The sequence below is a fragment of the Terrapene carolina genome, unplaced genomic scaffold, assembly GCF_002925995.2.
Source record: "Terrapene carolina triunguis isolate 2854851 unplaced genomic scaffold, T_m_triunguis-2.0 Scaffold234, whole genome shotgun sequence".
Classification (NCBI taxonomy): domain Eukaryota; kingdom Metazoa; phylum Chordata; order Testudines; family Emydidae; genus Terrapene; species Terrapene triunguis.
Genome location: NW_020664585.1, coordinates 7547440 through 7572747, shown reverse-complemented (window position 1 = coordinate 7572747; position 25308 = coordinate 7547440). Strand labels below are relative to the sequence as shown.

General features: G+C 44.9%; 2 protein-coding genes across 3 annotated transcripts; both read right to left on the bottom strand.

Moving 5' to 3' along the window:
• Positions 1-200: 200 nt before the first annotated feature.
• On the bottom strand, positions 201-10884 carry ARL6IP4 (ADP ribosylation factor like GTPase 6 interacting protein 4). The gene is made up of 6 exons (XM_024196163.2): positions 10759-10884; positions 7222-7427; positions 6266-6589; positions 4332-4449; positions 1663-1732; positions 201-1317 (listed from the first exon to the last, which is right to left on the bottom strand). Exons 2-6 carry the CDS (start codon positions 7412-7414, stop codon positions 1261-1263), a joined length of 762 nt encoding a protein of 253 aa, XP_024051931.1. The 5' UTR covers positions 7415-7427; positions 10759-10884; the 3' UTR covers positions 201-1260.
• A 3933-nt stretch (positions 10885-14817) lies between these two features.
• OGFOD2 (2-oxoglutarate and iron dependent oxygenase domain containing 2) lies at positions 14818-25076 on the bottom strand. Of its 2 annotated transcripts, none has more exons than XM_024196158.2 (7): positions 24914-25076; positions 22909-22965; positions 21083-21193; positions 19762-19861; positions 18562-18686; positions 16600-16857; positions 14818-15645 (listed from the first exon to the last, which is right to left on the bottom strand). In XM_024196158.2, exons 1-7 carry the CDS (start codon positions 25073-25075, stop codon positions 15370-15372), a joined length of 1089 nt encoding a protein of 362 aa, XP_024051926.1. In that variant the 5' UTR covers position 25076; the 3' UTR covers positions 14818-15369. The 2 variants fall into 2 exon arrangements, with proteins under 2 accessions (XP_024051926.1, XP_024051927.1); XM_024196159.3 differs by lacking the exon at positions 24914-25076 and adding an exon at positions 23657-24813.
• Between the last annotated feature and the right edge of the window lie 232 nt (positions 25077-25308).

The following is a 25308-nucleotide window of genomic DNA, read 5'->3' as shown; positions in this document are numbered from 1 at the left end:
TTCCTTAGCAAGCCACTGGGTGCCGAGGATGGGGCAAGCATTCATTGTAAAGCTTCGGGTATTAGCCCAAACACACACACACAAAGATCTTGCCTGTCCCCTTGCGACAGATTGGTTTGTATAATTGTCGTCCATTCACACTGGCACATAAAAGAATAACTTGGGCTGCTGGATTGATTTAACCAGTTTATTTTTTACAAGTTTTCAGATTCACCAAGTTGGGGGTGGGGGCAGGGAATCAGAAGACAGAGTTTTCCTGGGCTCCTCTGCTTCTGAAAGGCCAATTTCGCGAACAAACCAAAACTGCCCCTTGCACCTTCGTAGGGTGGCAAGAGACAAAGAGCAAGGAAGGGGCATCGCTTTGGTGCAGGGACATGAGCAAGGCTGAGCAAACCCCTGCCCATTACACTTCACCCACTGGCAGGTACAGCAGCTGAGCTCCCAGTGCAGCCTGCCATCAAGGGAGCCAGTGCTAATTAGCTTGAATCTGTACCATGCCAAGTGCCTTCACCTCTCATTGGCTCAGTGAGAGAAGGCACCTTGCAGGATATGGACCTAATGTTGCAGCCTGCACAAAGCTGGGGCAATGTATGAATGTGTCTCTGTACAGCTAAGGGCTAGTAAAGGGACCCCTGTGTAACCGGGCAATCCAACCAAACACAGGGCAAATATTAATTCAAAGAGCAGGCACATAGCAACCACTTGTGAAAAATGATTCAAAGCGGCCTCATTTCAGGGGATCACTGTGGCAGTCACCCCAGTATCAGCGGGGTTATGGCCGCCTGGTACCGGGTATTTGCCTTAGAGCTTGGAATATGAATCACCATCAAGGAAGTGTATTAAAGATAACATGGTGTTAACTGGGTCAGTTTGTCTCCCCCGGGGACTCAGCATTGTTGTGCTGATGGCACCCATGAGCTCCCTGGTGGGATTCTCACTGCCTGAGAATCATTTGCTTAATCACTGAGCAGCAGTGGGTTGAGCCTCAGAAAGTGACCAAGTTGAGAGCAATGTTGGTCAGGTCTTAAGGACTTTGCATGGACTGGCAGGAGAGAAGCCATGGCCATCAAAGTCACTCCCTCCTCCAGGCACTAGATGGACCCAGCAGAACAGGACATGTCCAAAGGGCAAAGATCCTGCTGTGTCACACACACATCTCGTCAGTGCAAGGAGAATGGGGAGCTTCTGCTTTGGCAGATTAGTGTCTCAGCGAACAGAACAAGAAAACCACCTTTCCTGATGTACTTGACATCTGGACTGTTACTGAAGCATCCCTGTCCTCATCTGGAAGGCCAGGCCGTCTCCTCGGGTGGCTTGCTGTGAAGGAACAGACAAACAGGCACTTATAGGCCAGTCTTCCCAAAGAATCATGCTTGGTGCTTCCATACCACCTACCTGCGAGAGGCTGAAAGGCCTCTGCCAATGTGAGTGATCAAACCCACTTCCACCCTGGCTAGGTAGGATTTATTATCCCAGTTTTACAGGTAGGAAAAGCCAAGAGAGGGGCTGCAATTTCCCCAAGGCCACGCAGCGAGTCAGCAGAATTCAGCTCTCCTGCCCCCCAGGCCTGTGTTCTAGCCACTAGCCCATGTTTTCTGCTTTACAACCCAGCTTAGGGCCTTGCTGGCTCCAGAATGTGTCTTCAGTACAAAGGCCGTCTACCTTGTTAGTCTCTTTGTGTCTTTCTTTGGTGACAATTTCTTCTAGTACTTCTCCATCTCCCTTAATAAGCCTGTAACAGAAGCACATCAACACAACCAGTAAAGTCTATCAGCCATCCAGTTACCAGCTGTTAGCAACACATTGCTTTGTTTCCCCAGCAGCAGAAGGCAACATTCAATGAGGGTTCTGTCCCCACTGGAGGAGTGACTAGATCACCTCCCTCATGCGCCCACACGGCTAATGTTTCATGCGGAGGGAGACAGTATTTTGCATCGGAAGACGTCCAACAAGCTGGACTTGTTGAGGGGTAACACCAGCAGCACCTTCTGTATGAGCATGTGCTCTAGAACAGAGTCAAGGGCCTCTGCCACCACAGGCTGGCTGCAGCCCGGTGTCCCACACAATCTCTGGGAGGGTGGCAGCTTTGCAGTGGCAAAAAGGCTCATCACATGCTGGGGCTTGGGCCAGGTGCTGCTCTGACAATCTGGGTCAACTCCACTGACGGGAGTAACGCTGTCGACTCTGTTTTAAAGATGAGGGCAGCTCCACTATAGAACACCAGGAGTCGGGCTTTAGCCAACCCTCAATTAAATGGCCTTTGCAGCGTTTTCCATTCTGCTGCCTGCAGGATTAAAACCAACAAGGTCTTGCTTCAATACACTTCTTCGAAAGATGCCGTGTACTGAACGTATTGGGAACAAGCTTCCTCTCCCAGCATTCCCATGAGGTAGGATCTGCCGTGCTTTAGGCAATCCCCAGCCCCACACTGAGCATTCCCTAGAGATCAGGCATGTTGCAAATCAAGCCTAGCAGGCTAGTGTGCTGCAGGGAAGACACGTGCTAAGGAAAAAGGATCAACTCGGCGTGTGGATTTTCTCGGCAATGGGAAACTGGGTTGGTTGTTCCCACTCAAATGTAACATGTGCAGACAGCTTCCTTTATGATTGAGGAGGGGCAATGCAGAGGTTTAAGTCCAGTCCCTAGTTGCACATAAGTTGCTGGATTATCTAGTAATCAGACAAGCATTTGACCTTTGGTAATAGAACTGGAAAGGACCCAGTGGGGCGAGGGAAGGGGAATGGCCTCAAACCAGCAAATCCAGTAGCAGAATCAAAGGCAGTGCTCAGCCTCTGAATGCAGAAGAGGAATTTAATTGTCTTCGTTATGTGCCTTACGGGTAACTGACATTCATGCAAACATCTTTCCTGAGCATTGCTGGCTGCCTTCTATTTTAAGAACTGGCTTGCCACACACAATTTCCTTCAGTGTGATATTTTCTATTCACTGTAAAGATGCAGTGAAAACAGGGTCATTTCTACTCCTGCGGGCCCCTAGAAAAGAGGGGCAATTGCCCCCAATTGTGCAAATAAACCCCTCTGGCCAGAGGATCTGTCTATACTAGGGACTGGACACTTCAGACTTGACAGGCAAGCATCCAAAACAGCAGCTGCCACCGCAAGAGCAACGTCTAACAGGTCAGAAAACAGCAAAGCTCCGAACTGTCAGCCAGATCCGCTGGTTCAGATTTGATCCCCACACCACAGCTTAGAATTGCATTTACTTTGGGGAACCTGATCTCTCCCTCAGTGGAAGGAGGAAAACCCTCCGCCCTGGGTAAGAAGGCTTCAGCCGGATCTTGCAATAGCTGCTCCTCTTGGCTGCATTCTAAGGCTCATACTGAGCACAGGCCACCAAGGACTCGGCTCTGGGAGGCTGTCCGTGCTCTGTAATCCCACTGATTTCAGTAACAGAGAGCAGTCAGCGCTACACAGGAGGTGCTTAGCCCCTGGCAGGATCAGACCCTTACTTGGCATCTTCTAACAAGAATAGTCTCAGCCTGTCTCTCTAAACACAGCAAGCCTTTTTCTCCGTCCCTCCTTCAATCCTGGTACTTTGATCTGAGCATCTCCGCTAGTCAAGCAGAGACCAGTGTGATGTATACCTTTATTGTCTGGGCCGGAAAGCTTTAATCTCAAGCTGGCCTGATGGGTCCCAGTGTTCAGCTTTCGCACTAAGAGCCTGGCTAGTAACAGCAAGGTAACAATGAAGGCTCAAGAGTGCTGAGAGTGCTGCTGAGAGTGACCGCCCCTGGAGGGGAGGGAAAAAGGGATTTAGAGAGAACCCTGCTTTTACAAACAGCAAGGATCTGGTGCTAAACCAGCATATGCTTCTGCCTCTCTTTGGAAAAGCCTAAAAAGATTCTGCTGCCCCATCTCTCTCCACCCTTCAGCCAGCCTCATACACTGCTAGGAAACCAAATTGTTTCACTGGTTTCAATACAAGATGTGAATTCCTGTCCACTGTTCAGAAGCTTTGCGGATTGTAAGCTCTTTGGGGCAGGGACCGTGTCTTCCTAGGTGAGTATACAGCACCTAGCACCTTTTGGGCCCTGCTGCAGTACAAGTGATTCATCCTAAAATATACCCCTTAGTGGATATGCTGAACGAACTATGATTATTTAGCTCACCATTATCTACTACACTTACACCTCAGCTGGTATAAGTCAATTAGCTCTGTAGACTTTAACAGAACTATGCTTATGTGCGTCAGCTGAGGATCTGGTCCCTAGAATTCTTGTAACTATGGAAATCATGCCTCTCCAAATGCTCCCACACAGCACTGTTTCTCAGCTATTGTTTCAGGACCCTCTTTAACCCATGGGACTGTACCTTGTTCTTCCCGTTTCGGGGTCCACGACTTTTCTGATGACACTTTGCCTTGCGTCCCATTCTTCTTTCGTCATTGGTTTCATAGCCTGGATGCGGGACTTTTGTTCATCTGTCAAAACTAGAATGTAAACCTCAATGAGCTCCTTGAATAAGAATGTGTGCACATAGGTCTGTCTTCTGTCAGAGGATCGTGAAGCAGAGGGCCTTACAATTATTATGGAGCACCACTCTGTGCAGTGCACCGCTGAAAACACTTGTTCCAAAGAGCCACCTACCCCAAAAAGCTTGAACTATTTAAGCCTCCCACTGCTCCTCTGAGGAGGGTGCTGCTAGCTCTGTTTCTAACGAGTAAACTGAGGCCTGCAGAAGAGCTAAGTGATTTGTCCAGAGCCACAATGGGTGAGATTTTCAAAAGCACTCAGCATTAGCCTGACACACCTCCTGTTTAAGTCAGTGATAAAATTCCCATTGATTTCAATGGGAACAAAGTTACGCCAATGCTGAGCACTTCTAAAAATCTCACCACTGGTCCAAATGCAGAGATGGGACTAGAATCCAGGCGTCCTCGGTCCCACTCCTTTGCTATGCTACAAACGTTTAACCCTACACCTGTCTTTGAAAACCCTCTTACTAGCACTTCTACTTGGAACTTTTCCTTTCCAATGCTATTCTACCCTGCTTATTTATCCCCCGCATCCTCTCTTTCCTTTTAACAGTAAGAAGGATTTAGATACTTTGTAAATATCTTTAAGACGGAAGAGGGGAAATCCCTGGGGAAGGCAGGGCAAAATGCATTCATCCAAAGCAGGTGGTTTTGGATTCCTCCCTGATCAGCAAACCTTCATCAGTTAGCACCCCCCCCCCCCCCATGGCTCCATTACAATTCCTCTGTCTAGATCCATCTGCCACCTGGTCTGCTTCTGGGCCTGAGACTATCTGGCCTGCCTGCCTTATGTATATAATTACACACATTAAAACTGAATTACTACCTATTGTTAAAACCAGTCCTCTTTCAGCACTAGCATACACCACATACTACAACCCCTACTGCTTTGATCACAGACGTAGGAGAGTTCCCACCAGGACTAGATAACACACAAAGAATGGATAAATAATAGTTTGACATGAACAAGATCTTTCCAAGTAAATCATAGATTCTGAGAGGAACTGAAACAGGGATTTGTGTATGTCTCCAATTGAGGGATCAAAGCCTCGTCTGCTTTTTTACTGTCACAAACTCAAGGAGCAGATAGACCTTCGATTTCAAATTTGAGGCCTGAGGTAAAATTTTCCAACACACCCAAGTGACTGAGGTATTTGAAGTCCCACTGACTTTCAATGAGACTTGGGCGCTTTTTGAAAATTTGGCCCCGGGTTTGTATTTCTTGCACTCTCAGCTCACCCATGAGATACACTGGAAGATCTGGGGGCACCTTAAATCAGTGGTGGATACTGTATAGAGGACCAAGTCTCAACAGATAGCGCTAAATTTGTGTTCATTCCTTATCTTTCTCATGGCTTTACATATGTGAGCAAAGGAACATGCAGAGAACTATCAACTTCACATCCTGAATGCCAATACCGAGTGCTTCATGAATTCATTGCCTGTGGGTACGCCCTTTCATTTTCAACTCTTGTTCCCAGATCACAGGCAATTTTAACAAGCTTACAAACAAAACCATCCATTTGGGTCCTCGTGTATACTCATGGTTGCTTAAATTGGGCCATTGAAATTAGGAGGGAAAAGGCATCCAGAGTTCAGCAATCAGTGTTCCTTATCATGCAATTTCTAATGATCCTTGGATGAGACATTAAGAGAATCTGCTTCATTAATGAGTGGGAGAGTCACATGGATTTTCTCAAATGGCGCATCACTTCTCTGCTCTTTAAGTGGGCAAGTGTGAGTTTTTTAAACCTGGAAACAAAAACATTACCTGGGCCAGGTTCCACCAAAGATTCTTTCTGCCACTGCTCCAGTGACGGGCCCGGCACGCCTTCCACCGTGGCTCTCTCCTCTTTAGGCCGGGCCTTCGATTTCTTTTTCAGTTTCTTTTTTATTTTTTTCTTCTTTCTCTTTTTGTCTTTCTGTGTTGTTCGTTTCTTCTTGCTGTGCCTCCTCTTTTTCAATTTGGATTCACTGTCACTTGAATCATCTGAAGAGGAGTTGGAGGAGGAGGAAGTCCCAGAAGACGAACTTGTTGTCTCAGAGGAGGAGGTACTTGCCTTTCTCTTCTTCTTGTCTTTGGCCTTCTTTGTCTCTGCAATACATTAAGAAGGGGGTGGTTTGGAGAGAACATTTGCTCCATGCCAGCCAAAGAGTCTGTCACATTCTGCATTTTAAGCTACAACAGTTCGCTGTTCTGGCTTTGTTCTTTGTTAGGTTGCTCAGAAGACTGAACAAATCAAAACACTAACGCCACAGCAAAATCCCACTGGGCTAATACTTCTATATTAGCCCCCTCCCACTGTGATAACTGGGCACTGTGCCTGATCCAGTCAGCACCCCTCCTGTATGCCTAGATTTCCCAAGACTGGGGCAGGGGTTGGACTCCATTCAGGCCCTTGAGGCTCATGCTACCCAGGGACTATGCAACCCAGAGGCTTGGATTTCCTTCACAGGGATGGTCAGCGAGGGGTGCCTGAATGGATCTGTGACAGGCACAATGCTAAAAGATCTGCATGCTGGAAATTTTTAAGGCTCTAGAGATGTCGGAACACAAGAGTAATGGGTATGAAGTGTGTGTTGAGATGATTGTATAAAGTTAATTGCTAAAAGCAAGCATTGTGTATTCCCACAATGGCACTCACTGTGCATATGCCCCCTGGTGGCTCCCAGAACCATGTGAGAAGTCAGCCTTCAGCAGTAGCTATCACCCTCACCTGCCCTTACCATCTTTAGTAGATGCTGAGCTCGACCTGCGTCTGTGAGACCTGGATGCCTTCTTCCTTGGAGGAGACAGACTGCTTCTCTTTGAGTCTTTACTGCTTTTTCTTCTTTTCTTTTCGTCTTTTTTGTCCTGTCTGCTTTGAGCATCGCTTTCACTCCTGCTTCGGGAGCGTTTCCTGGATTGGCTGTGAACCATTGTGCTTTGATTCCTATTTTAAACAATTCATTTTTCTTTCGTTAGTGGTGTTAATAAAGGACAGTGAAACTTAATTCCATCTAAGGAGACTGTCCCAAAGTATCCCTAAACACAGCAATTCCAATTCTGCTCCACCTATAACTAGGAGGCCCGCCTTTGCTAAGCACCCAGTTTATGTTTGCCCATTAAGTAGTTGCTGAAGACAGGTTTAGCATATTACACTAGACTCAACTTACAGCCAACTTTTCTCCTGAAACTATATGTGAAAATCTCTGACAACTGCACAGCAAGTTACTCTGTTACATAGCAGTGGCCAGGCTGGGTTCACCAAGCCCTTCCCAGTAGTCCACAAAATAAAACACAAAGGAGTGAGGGACAGAGAGCTGAGGGGACTCCACGAGAGGATCTTTCAAATGCTGTTTTTCTTTGCACTACAAAATCTTTAGACAACTCTTCTGTGCATCCCAAACAGCTCTTTGATTAGATTTGGCATGAGACTTCCACCACTCTCTCTTCCCCCTTTCTTTTAAATGTCAGCAGTAGCTACCGTGACACACAATTTCACAGCTGTGAGGATTCAGCAGAGGGCAGTGATAAACACACTTTATTACTGTAAATTCTCTGATCATTTTTCATCCTTCTCAGGATCTAAGAGCTAGGGGTTCTACTTTCTAATCCATGCCTATGTATTGCCCCCATTACTGTTAGCAGGAGTGTCACATGCTCTTTATGGCCCCATGGCCCCAGTCATTGCATGATGAATACTGCCACTGCTGTCAGCAGCATTAAAAATTCCATTCAGAACTGAACAAAGAAGAATCAATTACCGGTTTATTTAAAATACTGACAGCAGCCACTAGCTAAGGGAAAATAATGAATTTTTAATATTTCAATTTACTTTTATAAAACAGATTACATGCGGAACTGGCACCTTTTTCAATCAGCCCAACACACGGGCAGTGGAATATAAGGGCAAACCAATCTATGGTTAGATACAAGCTCACATTCATTAAAAAAAAAAAAAAAAAAAAAATGTAAAAAAATAATTAAAAATAAAAAAAAAAAAAAAAAAAAACTGGCATCAGCATAATTGTAGCTGGGAAAAGCTCTCACATCAGATATTTCCTGGCTAATATATTAATCATGTCTCTACCACACAGAAGTTCAAAACAAGATAATCCAAGATACATACAAGTGAATCAGAAGTTCAAATTGATTTACAAATGAAAGCCTCAATAAAAAGCAACAAGAGATTTGCTTTAAGGACACATAGTAGTAAAGCTGCAAGGAATCAGATCCACACACCAAATATATGCATAGATATGTTTACAAAAATACAGAAATCTCTTTCACTAGGTCCTTGAAGACCTAGATAGCCCTAGAAGCACTATTCTGATCTCAGATACACAACTGCGTAGACACAATCCTGTACAATTAGCTAGTGTGGACAAAAGTGCAGTAGCTGATTCTACAAGAATTCCACTGATAAAGTCCAAAGATTCATGGCTCAGCCTAGACTGTATGTGGTTATTTCCCTGAACTGGATTTTTCTATGTATTGCCTGTTTGAATGTAAATGAATGCTGACATTAAACACTGCCTTTCCTTTCTAAAAAGGCATTTGATTTTGCCCTTAGATAAATGGAGGAAATAATGAGCCAAGTTTTTCCGGGGCCTGCTCGATAAGCTGGATGTGTGTTTGTTTTGGAGTCTGAATCAGGCTAATGAAGTTTACAATGAGGACTGACAGAATGTTTTCCCAGCTGCAGAGAGGTCTCAGCAGTCTCAAAACCCAGAGTGGAATCTTTTAGACACATCATGCTTGAGAACAAGTCACTAGATCCTAGACCAGTGATACTCAGACCTCAGTGGTTCAAGAGCCAAATTACTGATCAACATTAGCCAAGAGCACCACAGTAGTATGAATTCCTTGTTTCATTTACACTCTCTCTCACACACACAAAATTCTCGCAGCAAAATGACTGACCAAGTATTATTAACCAATTGTAGTTGATAAAACACAGTAAAAGCATCCTGATTGGTTAATAATTAAATCACACAATGTTTTAATATCATGTGCTGCAAAGAGCTGCAGGAGACACAGTAAAGAGCCACTTGCGGTTCCCAAGCCTCTGTTTGAGTATCACTGTCCTAGACACTAGCCCAAAACAGCAAGTTGTAATGGTGCATGTGCAGACACAACTCTGCAATGGTGGAAATGTTTCCTGTCCTCTCCTAGTGTTTGTTCAACAGGCTATCCACCCCCACAGATCTCAGCCTAAAACAGTGGAATCAGATTTATTTCAAAGTGATTTAAGCTGAAGAAGTAGATTAGTCCAAACTATTCAGTAGCCTAAAACAGCTGCATATACACATCAGCTTTTTTCTCTCTCCCTTTCTATACACCTCTACCCCAATATAACACAACCCGATATAACACGGGTTCACATACAACGCAGTAAGGCAGCACTCCGGAGGATCAGCGCATCAGCTCCCAGCCGCGGCACTCCGCTTCCCGCCGCCGGTGAGTGCAGGGAGGTGGGGGAAAGGACAGTTGACAAGAAGGTGTGAGTAACAGGAAGGGGAAATTAGCATGGGGAAATTAGTTTTTAGTTCTTGTAGTGACCCATCCACTCCCAGTCTTTATTCAGGCCTAATTTGATTGTGTCCAGTTTGCAAATTAATTCCAGTTCTGCAGTTTCTCGTTGGAGTCTATTTTTGAAGTTTTTTTGTTGAACTATTTGAAATGGGCCACCCTGATTACCACTACAAAAATGATTTTTCCTCCTGCTGATAATAGCCCACTTTACTTGTCTTGTTAGAATTGGTAAGGCAACTCCCATCTTTTCACGTCCTATGTATATACATCTTCCTACTGTATTTTCCACTCCATGCATCTGATGAAGTGGGCTGTAGCCCACGAAAGCTTATGCTCAAATAAATTTGTTAGTCTCTAAGGTGCCACAAGGACTCCTCGCTGTTTTTACACACCCCTGTTCTTTTCATCAGTAGTTCTCAGTGCTTTACAAGGCAGAGCAAGTGCTGTTATGCCCATTTAACAGATGGGGTGCCTAAACCCTGCCCCCCAGCCCCGACTCCGACACAGTGGGTGCTGGCCCTTTAAGACACACAACAGGCGGCTGGCACTTTAAGACTCTCCCCCTTCTCCTCCATTACTGCTAGATACGGTCCGTCCCCAGACAGCACCGCGCATGCGCAACGATATCGGCCCATGAAGGCTTTGCGGACCCAATCTCGCCCCGTGTTCCTCCTGCCAGGGCTCGTCCCCCTCTCCCGCCCGGCCCCTCCCGCACAGAGACAGGCCGCCGCAGGTAAGCGACTCACCCTCGGGGGTGGGGGGCGCGAACAAGCTGCCTGCCCCGCGCGCGCTGGAGGGGGTGGCACAGCCCCGGCGTCTGTCGCTGAGCGACCCCCGGGGACGGGTCACTTAGTTGGTTTCAGTTCGTTGCCTCGCCCACTTCCGGTGTTCTATTGTTTTCTGGGTCCGGTGGGGAAACACAGACCCCCGCATATTGGTTCCTACCTCAGCTGTGTCTGGGCCGGGGGAGCAGGGCTCAGCCCGAAGGAGGCGTTGCAGCAGCCTGTCGGCTGCTGTGCCCCACTGAGCCCGGCTGGGGGCAGCCCTCAGTGGGGTGAGGGGCCTCTGCCCATGGCAGGGTGTAGAGTCTCCCTCTCGGGGTGATGGGGGAGCCCAGGTGTTGGTGAGAGCCGGGCTGGCTGTGCCCTGCGGACCACGGGGCTGCAGCAGGGAGACGACGGGGCTGGGGGCTCTTGCTGTCTGTGCTTTGTGGTGATGAGACCAGGTGGGTGAGGTAATATCTTTTATTGGACCTACTCCTGTTGGTCAGAGAGAGAAGCTTTCCAGCTACACAGAGCTCTTCTTCGTGTCATGCTGCTCAGATCGCGGGCTTCTCTTCCCCAGCTTTGGCTACACATTTCAGGGAAAGACAAAATAACAAATCGGAAAGTAGGGGAGCCGACACAGCAGGACTTGCTAGAAACTATCCTAAAATAAAGAAGGCTCAGGGGGTTGTGACACATAGACCATATGAAAGATCAGAAACATGCTAAGCCAGCATTGAATTGGGTACCTGAGGTAGGAAAGAGAAAGCAAGGAAGATCAGGGAAGAACTGGCAGAAGACAGTGACAGAGGATATTGAATACTCTGTCATCACGGGGGAAAAGTACAGTAGAAACTCAGAGTTATGAACACCGTGGGAATGGAGGTTGTTTGTAACTGATCAAAACATTATGGTTGTTCTTTAAAAAGTTTACAACTGAATGTTGACACAATACAGCTTTGAAACTTTACAATGCAGAAGAAAAATGCTTTCTTTTTTTACATTTAAAAACAGTGTTTTTGGTCTCTGCTGCTGCCTGATTGCATACATCCAGTTCCAAATGAGGTGTGTGGTTGACCGGTCAGTTCATAACTCTGGTATTCGTAACTCTAAGGTTCCACTGTACCACAACTAGCGAGTGACCATAATCAGTGGAGGAACTAGACTGCCTGATGTGTCAGTGGCACAAGAGGAACTAAGATAAGGTAGTGCCTAAGGACTGAGAGTGGAGCCCGGTTGTGCTAGGCACCGTTCAGAGTAGCAGACAGACCCTGACCCTTTGAAGAGTTTACACTCTGAATAATGAGACATTTACAGTCTCCCCATGGCTCTTGGTGAGTTATTTTTTCCCTCCTTATATCCCCCAAATTCTGTATTCCATCCTGAGACAGAGTGAACTTGTAAGAAACCGATGCAATAATAACACAAAAAATTCTCAACATGCAGCCGTGTGCTGATCCTATATTTTTTCTAGTACTCCAAACTATTTCCAATGTCATCTTCTTCCTGGTGAATAATTCCAGCCTCAGCCTCGTGCAGCTTCTTTGACAGCTCAACTGTTTTTGTTTTGGGCACAAAACCCTTCTGGGCTTTTCCAGACACTGGAAGTTCCACTGGTTATGGATGACTGCAATTTGTGTTAGAATACTCTGCAGAAGCAGAAACTAATGACACTGCCATTTTCCCTCCTCCACTTTCTGTAGGTGAATAGCAGTTTATGATGTCCATTTGCTTAATGGCTCTGATCAGTTAGAATTAGGGTGTATTTGTCATATGGACAATGCATATATTTGCCCTGGTCTGCATTCCTTTCCTCCTTAACTTTGAGGAGCAGAGTTTAATATGTCAGGGGTTCTATCTGATAACCAAGGCATTCCTATCCCCTGGGTTAGGCAAGTTCACCTTGTTAGCCTGTTGCAGGCAAAAGTCTCAATGAAGAAGAGGTGTTGGAGCAAAAGCCAAAGAAAATCTTCCTTATCCTCTATCGCTGTCTTGAAGGAGTTGGTTTTCCCTGTGCAATTCAGAATGATCTCTGGAATGTAAGTGAAGTTCAGGTGGGTTGTTGGTCAAGGTCAGTAAGAGGAGCATCCACTGATGATGCCCAGGTAGAGATCCCTTGCTCTATTGTTACGGCTGTCCTTGACATACACAGCCTCCTGCTTTTTCTCTTCGAGGGTCCTCCTGTAGTCTGCTTTCTGCTGTTCATCCTCAAAGATATGACCAGCTAAAAGCTCAGCAGATATTTGATTTCTTTTCCTCCTCCAGAGAACATGCAAGTGCCTCAGAAGTATTAATGAATTTAGCTTTGAATACATGTTAGATAAGAACAGTATTATCCTAATTTTACACGTGGGGAAACTGAGGCACGGAGTTGCAGTACCCATGATGACTCAATGAGTGAGTGCCAGAGACTCCTACGCTCCTGATTTAATGACTAGATTACAGAGGAGAGAGATTATTCCTGTATATCCCAGAGCCTTTTCTTTATTGTCAGTCATTTACAATCTGAATTCACGGTAATAGAATTCAGACAGTAGCAGCCATATTGACAGGCACATTTTTCTTTCATTAACTTAATTTTCTTGGTATAATTTAAATGCAAATATGAAACAAACATTTCCTGATGAAGAAATTAAGAATCCGTGATTGGTTTTGTTGTTATGGAAAACAGCAGAAGCAAAATCCTTTGGTGCTGATTCTGGGGTTTTGTGTAGAAGGGTAATGGCCATTTCACTTTCCAAATGCAATTTGAAGGAGTTTTTCAAATGCAATCTAATCAGCAGCATACGCTAATGAGATGTCAAGGCCAAAACACTCCAGGATCTACTGGGAATGCTTAAAATTAACACTCTTCATAAACTACAGTGGTGATATTCAGAGTCTGCCTTTCATCATATTGTTAATTATGCAAATGAGAAAGTTCATATCAAGTAATTACCAGAGCTAAAATGAATGACCTAAAGAAGCCCCCAGTAAAGTCAGTGGTATGGATAGCTAATAGACATCTAGTTTTCTCAGGAGTCACATGAGGCAACAAAATCAAAAGGATATTTTGGCTTCTTGAATATCAGTTTTCTAGATTTTTGGAGTCTGTGACTTGAAGCTTTGAATTAATGTCATGGACTAACAGGCCCTGAGACAGACAGTGTGTGTGACTATCTAATCTCACTCTCTCTAATGCACTCATCATAGTGGGATATTCGTGCCAAATTCAAGAATTCAAAAGATTGCATTGGTCATGTAAGGACTAGAATGTCCACTCTTCACTTGGAGATAGGTTTCAGAGTAGCAGCCGTGTTAGTCTGTATCCACAAAAAGAACAGGAGTACTTGTGGCACCCTAGAGACTAACAAATTTATTAGAGCATAAGCTTTCGTGGGCTACAGCCTTGGAGATAGTTTATTCTGTATGCCCACCTTGGAAGGATATTCTCATACCTAATGGAAGGTGATTACAAATGTTTAGACTACTTCTGCATGCTCGCTCCTTACACCAGATAGACCTGTTGTCATAAATTGCAAACGGCCCCCCAAATCTTTGGCTCTACAGCTGATTTCTGCTTGTTCATGTGGAATCCACAATATCTTTAAAAAGTGATTTTTAGCACTTTGAGTCTGGGGTTATAAAGGCAATAAGTGACTCACTTATAGAGTAATAGGTTTATGTTTGTCCTGTAAGATGCAGCCATTGGAAGCAAGTTGATCACAAAGTTGCTTGTTTTAGCCACTAGGGGACAATACTGTCACATTCTGGGCGGGTCTTGCATTCCATCCATTGGGAAGCAGCAGGCTCTTACCCTAGTGAACTTTGGGTACGTCTACACTTACCGGAGGGTCCGACAGCAGGCAATCGATGTTCTGGGATCGATTTATCGCGTCTGGTTTAGACGCGATAAATCGATCCCGGATCGATCCCGGAAGTGCTCGCCGTCGACGCCGGTACTCCAGCTCGGCGAGAGGAGTACGCGGCATCGACGGAGGAGCCTTCCTGCCGCGTCTGGACCCGCGGTAAGTTCGGACTAAGGTACTTCGAATTCAGCTACGTTATTAACGTAGCTGAATTTGCGTACCTTAGTCCGAAGTGGGGGGGTAGTGTGGACCAGGCCTTTGATATTCCATCCAGAAGAGGGTAGTGGTCATTGTGAATGGACGCTGACTGACACGATAGCATATTGTTATAATTCTTTTTTTTACACATCAACCAGTAACAGTGGCTGTCAGAGCAGCTGTCTTTGTATAAGATCTAAGCAGTCTTTCTGCCTGTTTTCTATACGTGTGATTGTACCTCTGCAGTTCGCGGTATAGATCAATACCTTAAGCCTTTTTACATTTTCAGAATATGCTTATAAAAAATTCCCACCGTGCAGGCATTGTCTACCCAGACACCAACTCCTCCAGCAGACCCCAGATGGCGGCTGCTGCTCAAAAAGCTGTTTTCCCTCCCCCAAGAGAAGTTTTTGAGTTGCCTTCTAAAAAGCTATTTGTTGACCTGACATGTTTCTGTCAAAGGGATACTGTGCTTGTTTCTGCTAGCTTGGGGCTTGGAGCTCAGTTTTAGCCAACTCAGACTGGAGAATTCACTCCTTACCATCTCCTATATTAAAGAGCATAAATCCACAGTCTTGGGCATGTCACCTTCAGGACTTCTTGTGAACCCATCTCCAAACCCTTCAGCATCCACTAATTCAGGTTTCTTGTTGCACATGGGGCAAAGCTGATTGCGGACAGCAGATGATCTCATCCATACAATGAGGTTCCAGCGCTCCCCGGAGGCGACAGGCAGTGCCCCATGAATCTGCCCTCCTCGGTGTAGCAAGCCTTGGGATACCACGTGTTCAATCTCCACGTACTTTGGCACTGGGGTTGGGGCCTTGAAAATAGATAATAAAGCAGACACAAGATTACATGAACTCTCTCTTGCTGCTGACTTTCTAAAGAGTTGTTATAACTGGCTTTTAGTGCCTTTCACCCCAGACTGTTTTACTAACCAATGATATCTAGGGATCACGTCACATACATCTGAAATGCAGTCACTTCTGGGATGAGACGTTACAGCTGTTAAACCGTTCGGACTGTTAAGGACAGACAGTAAACAGTTCCCAGCTCAAACTACATAGAGGCACATAGAGAGGCAGACTGTAACAGTCCAATAGCAATTCGGCCAGCACATATTAACCCTCTCTTGCTAAAAGTACATTGGAAATTCTAATAACTGCAAATGACCAGGGCTTTAGTTTCTCAAGTGAAAGACTGAAACTGCTTGAGTCTTTAAAGCATTTTCTCCGCTCCTCCAAAAGGAGCCCCCCGGATCATTATTTTAGTTGTGAAGGAGGTAGAGCATTTTACTCCCTCCTCTGATGTAAGAGTTATCTGTTTGGTCTATTTGAATCGACTCCCGTTAACGTCAATATTTATGATTAATTCACAGCAGTAAAGATTTCACTATAACCTCCTCTTACATGGAAAACTGGTGAACAAGATAGTCCCGATTCGGTCAGAAGCAGACAATTAATTTTAGTCAATCAACTTTTTAAATGATCTTCTTTTTCAAAGTACAGCTCCCTACAAGCACCAATCCTCCTCCACAGCTTATTCTAGTTAGGCTCATAACATCAAATAAACCAATCAATGAAAAGGGCCAGGTTTGATCTGTGAGAGTTAACCCTGTATTTTAAGCATAAGGCTACTTGATGGTGTCACCTTTAATTCAGTTACTCAAAAAGTTCCTGAAACAAAGTTAATGGCCTGATCCTGCACCTCTGAAGTCAATGGGAATTTTGTGGGGAGCAGGATCAGGTCTAAGTTAGAGAGAGATTCTCAGTACCTGTCTGAGGTCTCCAAAATACAAGTTGCCCTCAGTAAATTCTTTTCCTAGGGATACATTTAATGTGACTTCTGCATTGTCATAGTGAGAGCTCAAATCCAGATCTTCATGTAGCGAGTACTTGACGATAAATGCTTTGTGGCTGTCCAGGGAGCCTCCCCCACAGTCAGGGTAAAGCAGGGATGTTATGGGCTGCAGATATTTTTCACGCAGAGGTGTAATGAAAGCTTCATACAATCCAAGCTCATTTAACAGAACCTGCGCCAAAGAGAGAGTACATGGAACACACTGATCAGCAAATAGCAACATGGTCACTTCTGCTATATCATTAGACATGCTACTGAGCCTCCTGGTAGTCATCTTCCCTTCCAACCTGGCTGCTTACGTGGATAAAGAACTAGCGAGCAAAGACCCAGGCTGTAACAGGGACAATGAGTTCAGAATGAAAAGCGATGTCAAGCAGAATGCCAGTAGGATCAAAACCAGCATGGGTAGTGCCATATACAAAGCCAATTTTTACTGATACGTTGTGCTATTCCTGCTGGTTTTATAGAGCAGTCCTGTCTTGTGTGGCTAAAGAGAACTCCAGTCGCAGGCTGTCAATCCAACCCCTTTCACCAGCACTAAATTCATATATAAAATGCTATGTTCTTGAAGTATCAAGTCCCAGTTGTATGAAGTACTTCTACAGCCAAAGCAAGGACTGAGAGGCCATACTTGGAATGCTGTGGTCAGTGTACAGTCACTCTGTTTTGAGGCGACTTTCTAAAGGAGGGAGTCAGTGGATCCCAGAGCAGTGGCAGTAGACTCCAGAAACTTGCTGCAGCTGTGCAGAAAGGCAAGAGAACCTGGGACTTGTAGTCCTTGGAGAGGAAAAGACTAAGAGCAGAAGGCCTCATGGATGGCTGAGGGAAATGAACTCCATTTGTGGAGGAGCTAGAGATCAGGACTATTGAAGTTTGTGTGCAGAGCCACAAACTCTGCCTGAACTGTGTATTTCCTTAGTTTCTTTTACAACCTTTCCTTGTCCATTTGGACACTGCAGCTGATAGTTCATATTGGAGAGATTTATTCTCTTTTCAGAGAGTGCAGTTATAATGCACGGGTGACTAAAATAAAGACACTGGCTTATGTCCTCTATAATAAAGTAGGACCTACAATCTGAACAATAAACCTACTAACCCACTCTTTGCATGGTTATGTCCCAATTTATACAGTAGAAGTCTCTTAAGTGGGACACTCGGGTAGATGGCTAATCTCCCACATCAAATGAAGACACTTATTAAAAATAGACTTGAACAGAACACAGTATTGCATTAAATATTATGCATGGTATTTCATCTTTATTTTTTAAAACTTTATTTGGCAGCTTCTGTACTCAGAGCAGAATTACATCTACCATATCAACACCTAGTTAAACACCAGTTAACCCCTTGGCACTATCCAAGTGTGTCCCCACTTATATTAATGCTGCCCCAATTAAGTAGCAATCATTGCCATTCACTATCACTCGGATAAATAGATCCCCGAAATATGTCTCAGTAAAGCAGCCATCTCAGTTAACTAATATACATTGTGCTACTTTTTGTTTAAAAGCGGGGTGCTAACATTTTACCATCAAACTTTTTCAGTAATTGTTTTATTTTTATATGTAATATAACATTTTAAATACAAGATTCCACTAAAGCAGATTCCACCTCACATCTCCTTCTGGCAACCCCCTCCCCCCCACACATGTACTAAGTTAGAAGTGTAAGTAAAATTAACTCCCTCACCCCTGTGCCTTTTAATTTATGAGTGTCTCTGCATTTGGGGTTGCACATCAGTGTGTGTAATGGATTTCCCCAGATCTTGGAGGGGAATGGACCTTGATACATGCAAATAGGTTGGTCTGATGAGTGTCACTCACCCTAAAGGCTGTAATAGCACATGAGAGGTTAACTCTACAAAGTTGAGTCTTACCCCATAGTTATTCATAGTGTTTGGCCGGCCTTTGGGCATCTCAGATTGCTCAAAGTTCTCCAGCTCTTCAATGAAGACTCGGCAGAATTCCTCACTGAACACTGGAAGTCGATATATCCTCTTATCTGACCAAGAAAAAGGAGGTGTCTCTTATTAGGTAAAATAGCAATAGGGACTATCCTTAACAATAACTTTATTTGCCAGAAAACAGTACTCGACGGCAGTACAATAGAGAAGACAGCCTCCATATGCCTCATTGCATGTTTTGTTTGTTAAACAGTTATTACTACAAGGCGGATGGACGCTAGGGCATGTTACTTATTGGTCACTGGAAACTGAAAGCCTCCCAGACTTCCCAGGCCAATAGCTAAAAGCATTTGAATGATGAGGTGACCAGGTGGTGATGGAGAATTACTTGAGGCATGGCATTTTGTGGGAGGTGGGACATCATCCCTCTAAGGACTCTCCATGCCAATCAATTAGCCCTTTCTGTTAGGAATACAATACAATTACATTACACTTCCAGCATAGGGCCTTAAAGATCCACATAAAAAGTGGATGAGTATTACAAATGGGGGAACTGGGATACCAACAGCTTGAAAAAGTCACTTGTACCTGAAAATAATTCCTCTTATGTAACACCCACAATGGGTGTCAATGCAAAACCCCTCTATTTTCCATTTTAGACTTTCATTGCTTCCCCTATATATTCTGTCAGCGTCTCCCGTACTGAAAAGGCCCCACAAACATCAACAAGCAAGCAGAAAAACCCAGAACTTTTAAAAATATATTCAAGACATAATTTAAAGGGGGATCTACTAAATGGTAACTTTGGGAAATAGCCCATTTAAAATAATCCAAGTGTACAGTGTCCCTTGAACAGACTTGCCGAAGGTCAAACATTGAGTCAGTGGCATGGCCAAAATAAATCCCAGGATTCCAGGGGTGAAATCCTGGCCAATGGGAGTTGTGCCATTGACTTTTAAGGGGCCAAGATTTCCCCCATCTCTAACAACTAGACTATGTTGCCTCTCTCAAGAACTTTGATCATGCAGAAGAAAACGTCCTAATGGTCTCCAGTCGTTTTTCAAAATTACAATATTAAAGAACTGGTTTAGAACAAACAATTCACCACTGAAACGACTTGTGTGTATCAGAGTGTGGCTCTACCTACATTGCTGAGAGGTTCTTTCGCTTTACCTGATATAGAATCAATGCGGCGCACGAGGCCTTGGAGATCAGCATCTTGTGACATGCAGTACTTAACTGTCTCTAAAAACTCTGGAGCCAGAAATGAATCCTTGTGTTAGATGGGGAGAAAGACAAAGAAAAAAAAATAAAATGAACACACAATGACTTAATCTCTGACCTTCAAACAGCCACACCACAGGCAGCAGTTGAAATGTAAGTGGACTCTAGGGGGCCACACCTAGCTTGCATATAAACATATATAAAATATTTAAATCATGAAAAAATGCACAAAGCTGTAATCTGCACTTGTATTTTTCTTGGTAGATTTATGTAAATTACTTATTGCTGGAGTTCAGTTGTAATTATAAACTATAGCTGGTCAGATTTATCTTTGCACTGGTCACACTACGGGCCCACATAACCTAGCTGACAGCAGTTCTCAAACTGTGGGTCGGTCCCCAAAGTGGGTCGCAACCCTGTTTTAATGGGGTCGCGAGGGCTGGTTTAGACTTGCAGGGGCCTGGAGCCAACGCCGGAGCCCCACTGCCCAGAGCCGAAGCCCAAGTTGCTTCAGTCGTGGGTGGCACGGCTCAGGTTACAAGTCCCCTGCTTGGGGCTGAAGCCCTTGGGCTTTGGCCCCCCCACCCTCCCAGGGCAGTGGGGCTCGGGCTATGGCCTCCCTCAACCCAGGGCAGTGGGGCTTAGGAGGGCTCAGGCTTCAGTCCCCCTCCTGGGGTCATGTAGTAATTTTTGTTGTCAGAATGGGGTCATGGTGCAATGAAGTTTGAGAACCCCTGGCAGATCAGTGTGCAAACAGTCATGCCCAATTGATTTTTTTTTTTTTTTAACCACCTTGCTTTGGGCCAGGATCTCAACACCATCCAGTAATCGGGCTGTGCTATGAATATTACACAGTGAAGAGCGTGATGCAGAGTGTAGCACTTGTTATTAGATTAATCTTTCTATTGGCTGCTCCTTAAACTCTGTACTGCCCAATAGTCTTCGTGATAAGACTTTACGCCTAATATTACCAACAGCAGTCTGAGCTGGTTCTGAGTCTATCCTCATCTACGGGACTGTAACTATTGACTTTAGTTAAGTTACCCCAGAATAAATCGAGAGTAAGAAGCGAATCACATCCAGAGGGTGTCCTGTCTTCTTCAATAGAGATTTATGAAGATGTCCAAGTTGTGGAAGTCACTTTTAAATGAATACAGTTCTGAGACTATATAGGATTCTGAAGGGCACAAAGGAGCCTTTCCTATTTCAAACTAGATTTCCATGTGGTTACTACAGCACTATTACAGACTCAAAACAGCATGTATTTTACCTGTAGAACGTATACTTCTGGATGCTTTGGTTTGTAACATTGTGAAATTATGGCTTTTCTTGCCATGGACTGATGATCTAATTGCTTTCTTCTTTGCACTTCTTTCTGAATCTAGGAATAAGTGAAATGATCTTGTTAAGAGATCAAATGCTGGCAGTAATAAAAGAAGTTCCATTCACTGATTCAAAATAGTAATTTTTGCTCAATGCATCATCTGCTCATGTGCACCTTCGGTAGTCCTGAATGTATTTCTATGCCTTCAATGGGTCACTAAAGGAGAGGTCTAAGTCAGACTCTCATTAAGACAGACGGATGGGTTTAAAAAAAATAAAAACACCTAAAAGAATTCCACTGAAGTTAACTGAGGCTGCAAACTTTCAGCACCTTGGAAAAACAGGCTCCTTATTAGTGCCTACATATGGTTTTAGTTGCCTAACTTTAGATAGGCCAGAATTTTCACACTTGAGTAAGTTTGGGCAAAATGAGGGACTTCAGCTGCAGAGAGATGGTGCTCATTAGTGATGGCTCATTACCAAGCGCTGTTGTGATGGACTACTCTGTCACTTAAGGAGGAAGCAACCCATAGTAATAGTAAACTCAGGCAGCTCTTCCAATTTCATAAACCTCCCGGGACGCTAATTTTGAGATACCCTTGTGAAAGTAGGAAGCAGAAAAATTATCTGGAGGGTGCGGACACCATGTCTGGTTTCCTCCATTCTCCTGGGCCTAAAAAGCCAGGCACTTACCAGAGAGAGAGGTAACTTCCTTTCAAAGATCTCCCTTTATTTGGGCCTATTTGGTAACCAGAGATGGAATCCTCCCTTGAAAGTGCCCTGTGGAGAGTTCCTGCTTTTAACAATATCTTCTAGTGGCAGAAACTGGGTACTGCAGACCCCATGTATTTCAGAGTAATTTCAGTGTAAATGCATTTTTAATCCTGTTTTTTCTTGAAATTGATTTTCTTTTCAGTCTTGACTTGAACTGGACATTGATGCTGGGGGACTCTTGGTTTCCTTATGGCCAAAGAAGACTGTGGGGGCTATACTGATTTTAAGTTGTTTAGGAATCCTTTCCGATTAAATGGTGCAATAAATATTAATCTATTTTGCTGAATACCCCACCCTAGAAGTGGCTTCATTTCAGTGGCATGCAAGTGATCCCTGTACACAGTGTGTACAGTGCTGCAGGATCCTTTGGGATGAAATGGTACGATCTAAATGCACTACACTAACTTTTGAAACATGTATTTTACAAAAAAGGAGAATGGGGGGAAATTAGAAAAGACGGGGCAGACTGATTAAACCAACAGGAAGGAGAGCCAGGGACCCATTGTCATGGAATAAATGTCAGGGTTAACTTCAGGACTTTGTCAGCAAATGAGCTCATCAGAATATCCAACCTGTTCTCAGGCGCTAGTAGAGAGTTTTTAATTTCTATGTCAATCCAGCACATCGTTTATGTCTGAGTGTGAGAGAGTGTTGGGGGACAGGAGAGAAACCAGGAGGGAGTGTTTCAATCCTGTATGTAACATTGCCTCCCTCTGGCTTTCAGCAAATCGCTTGACCTCTCTTCTTCACTGTTCATACAAACTATATCCCCAAATGCTGTAGCGTTAACCCTGTATATGAAAGTTCCTGTAAATAAAGATGATTCGTTCTGAAGAACGCCTTCTAGATTAGATCTCTACTCCCACTTAATCAAGCAGACTCCACAACTTGTGGTTGAAAAATTGTAATTAATTGAGATAAGCAATACATATGAAAACAGGTGGTCCATGTGGAGCTGTCTGGACTCTTACAAATGACTTATTGGTAAAATGTGTATACCTCTTCCAGAACTGCATTAAAGTCTTCATCACTCCTGCAGCCATGATCACCTAGCACCTGTAATATAGAGAGATTAACTGTTGATGAGTATCATGGATTTTTATGGTGCTCATCAACCTGGCATGGGCAGTGTTGTCAACTCTCGCAATTTTACTGTAAGTCTCCTGATATTTGGTCTTTCTTAAAGTCCCAACTCCTGGAATTGTGTGCGAATCTTATATTTAATTTAAAAAAAAAAGTTTCTAGCTCTAATCTAATTATGTCATGTAAATCTATTTAGATTTAGCAATAGGTAGAGCAATTGATACAGCAGTCTAGCTCCCTAAGAAACAGTCTGGGGCTCTGATGCTGCAGCCCAAAGTTTGCTTTAGGAGGAGAATTAAAACATAAAACAGACGATGAGCAAGGAGTTTGGGTTTTCTCCCCAGATCCTTTATTCTGGGCTGCTTTTTCCTTGATCCCTATATACCCATTCCACAACCAGCCCTTTGGGGTGCAGGCCATACCCACTCATTCCTTTATCCTCAGTTCTTTTGCATAGTAGCACTACCTGCTGCCAGAGGAATCAGGAGGTCTCCTGGATTCTCAGGCCAGAAGATAACTAGCTCTCTACTCACCCAATCCATGCCTCCCTATCTACACAGCTAATTTTAGCAGTATAGTGTCCTGCTGCTGGAGCCCTTGCCCCACAGCAGGGAGAGGCTCTGGCACATCCTCTACAGTGTTGTGCTATAAGGTTGTCAATTACCTGCCAGCTTTTTGACATAGCCAGATGGGCTACAATTTGAGTCCCACCTCATCTGTACTGAGACTTGCCAATCTGGGGGGAAATCCCAGACACTGGCAAGATTGGTCTTTTAACATGTTCCTAGAAGAAAGCTCATTAAAGGACATATTTTACTATGTTTGTGTTACAGTTTGAATTATGCAATTCTGCTTTTAATGGTACTATAGAGATGGGTAGACCTGAAAATTGACCAACATTAGCCCAGTGGTCAGTATCCCTGTTGAAGGTCTTGCTTTAGTGACTCTTTGGTCATTTTTTCCCTTCTAATATGATCCTAGCTTTATAGAAAGCCTGTATGTTGAACATGGAGTTCATAGATCACCTATAATATGTTATTGCAATACTTTGCGTAGGGCATAAGAGATGGCTGGCTCCCTAGGGAAAAGTACAATATTTCTATAGTAAAGGCCCTGAACACTACAGCTTGCTCTAGTGCATAGCCCAAGTGCAGGTTTGTGTTTTCCAGTAACAGCATTTGCAACACAACTTTAATGGAAAGACTCCAGATGGTGACTAGACTTGTGGGTGTATTTTCTTTTAGCATGTAACTGTTCTGAATATACATTTTAAAGGGAAGCAGTGTTGTCTAGGGAACCATGAGTTAGGAGATCTGGTTTCTACTTCCAGCTCTGCCACAAATTTGTGGCCTTAGGGAAACTGAGGTCCATATTAAGGAGTTTAACAATCTATAAAATAGGGATAAGACTTTCTCAATTTTGCAGACTGGCTTAAAATTCTCTATGGCAGTGCAATATTAATGGATGTTGCATTTCCACTTCTTGATGGAGACTGTTGTGTTAAATAGCTACCACCTCCTGCCCCAGAGGTGGATGCACGTCAGAGGCAGGCAAGAGGCCCGTGTACAGTTTGTGAAGCATTTTGGAATCCTCTGGGATGAAATGGTGCAATACGTGTTTATTCAAAATCTTTTTTGCCTGCAGCTGTAGGGAAGATCCGGCCCCAAATGTAGCTGAACTGGGGGGGGGGGGAGGGGTGACCACCCAATACAGTACCTGGGATCCAACAGTACAATGTAAACACCAGGCACTGGTGCTTGCAGGGGTCCCCATCTGCTTTCCCCAGCCAGGGACCCCTCCCCTGTGGGTGCCTGGGGGGGGGGGGGGGGGGAAACCCCTTTCCCCCCCCCCCGGGGGGGCCTGGGGGGGGGGAGGGGGAATCCCATATCCCCCTCCCCTGTGGGTGCCGGGGGGCGGTTACCAGCCCATAGTCCCTGCGCAGCTGCGGCTCGTCCCGGTAGCTGACGTGCAGGCCGTAGCGCCGCAGGAACAGGTTGTCCGTGTGGAAGCAGGCGCAGGCCAAGAAGCCCCGGGCCGGTCTGGGGGAGTCGCCCCGAGCCGGGGACCCGGCCCCCGTGGACATGTTTCCACCCGGACTGGAGAGGGCGAGGGGCGGCGCCTCGGGCTGAGACAGACGCCAGGGAATGGCTGTAAGGGCAGCGGGTCCGGCAACCAAATGGCTCCGCCGGGAACCAACAGGCCTTGCTTCCGGTGGCCGCTGCTCACACAAGGGAGCGTCAACAAATTATTCGGGGAGAAGGAACGAAGAGAACCGAGGGGGCTTTTTGCCTGTTTCTCAATCTTCTGTCGCCACAC

What these genes read in the sequence shown, in the direction of transcription:
- OGFOD2 (XM_024196158.2), bottom strand. Translation starts at nt 25,075, where the DNA reads ATGTCCACGGGGGCCGGGTCCCCGGCTCGGGGCGACTCCCCCAGACCG. An exon ending in TGCGCAGGGACTATGGGCTG is followed by an intron (nt 22,966 to 24,913) that starts GTAACCGCCCCC and finishes TCTATATTACAG; the next exon opens with GTGCTAGGTGATCATGGCTG. An exon ending in ACACTATGAATAACTATGGG is followed by an intron (nt 16,858 to 18,561) that starts GTAAGACTCAAC and finishes TCTTTGGCGCAG; the next exon opens with GTTCTGTTAAATGAGCTTGG.
- ARL6IP4 (XM_024196163.2), bottom strand. Translation starts at nt 7,414, where the DNA reads ATGGTTCACAGCCAATCCAGGAAACGCTCCCGAAGCAGGAGTGAAAGC. An exon ending in TTTGGTGGAACCTGGCCCAG is followed by an intron (nt 4,450 to 6,265) that starts GTAATGTTTTTG and finishes TTTACATTCTAG; the next exon opens with TTTTGACAGATGAACAAAAG. An exon ending in CCCGAAACGGGAAGAACAAG is followed by an intron (nt 1,733 to 4,331) that starts GTACAGTCCCAT and finishes CTTCTGTTACAG; the next exon opens with GCTTATTAAGGGAGATGGAG.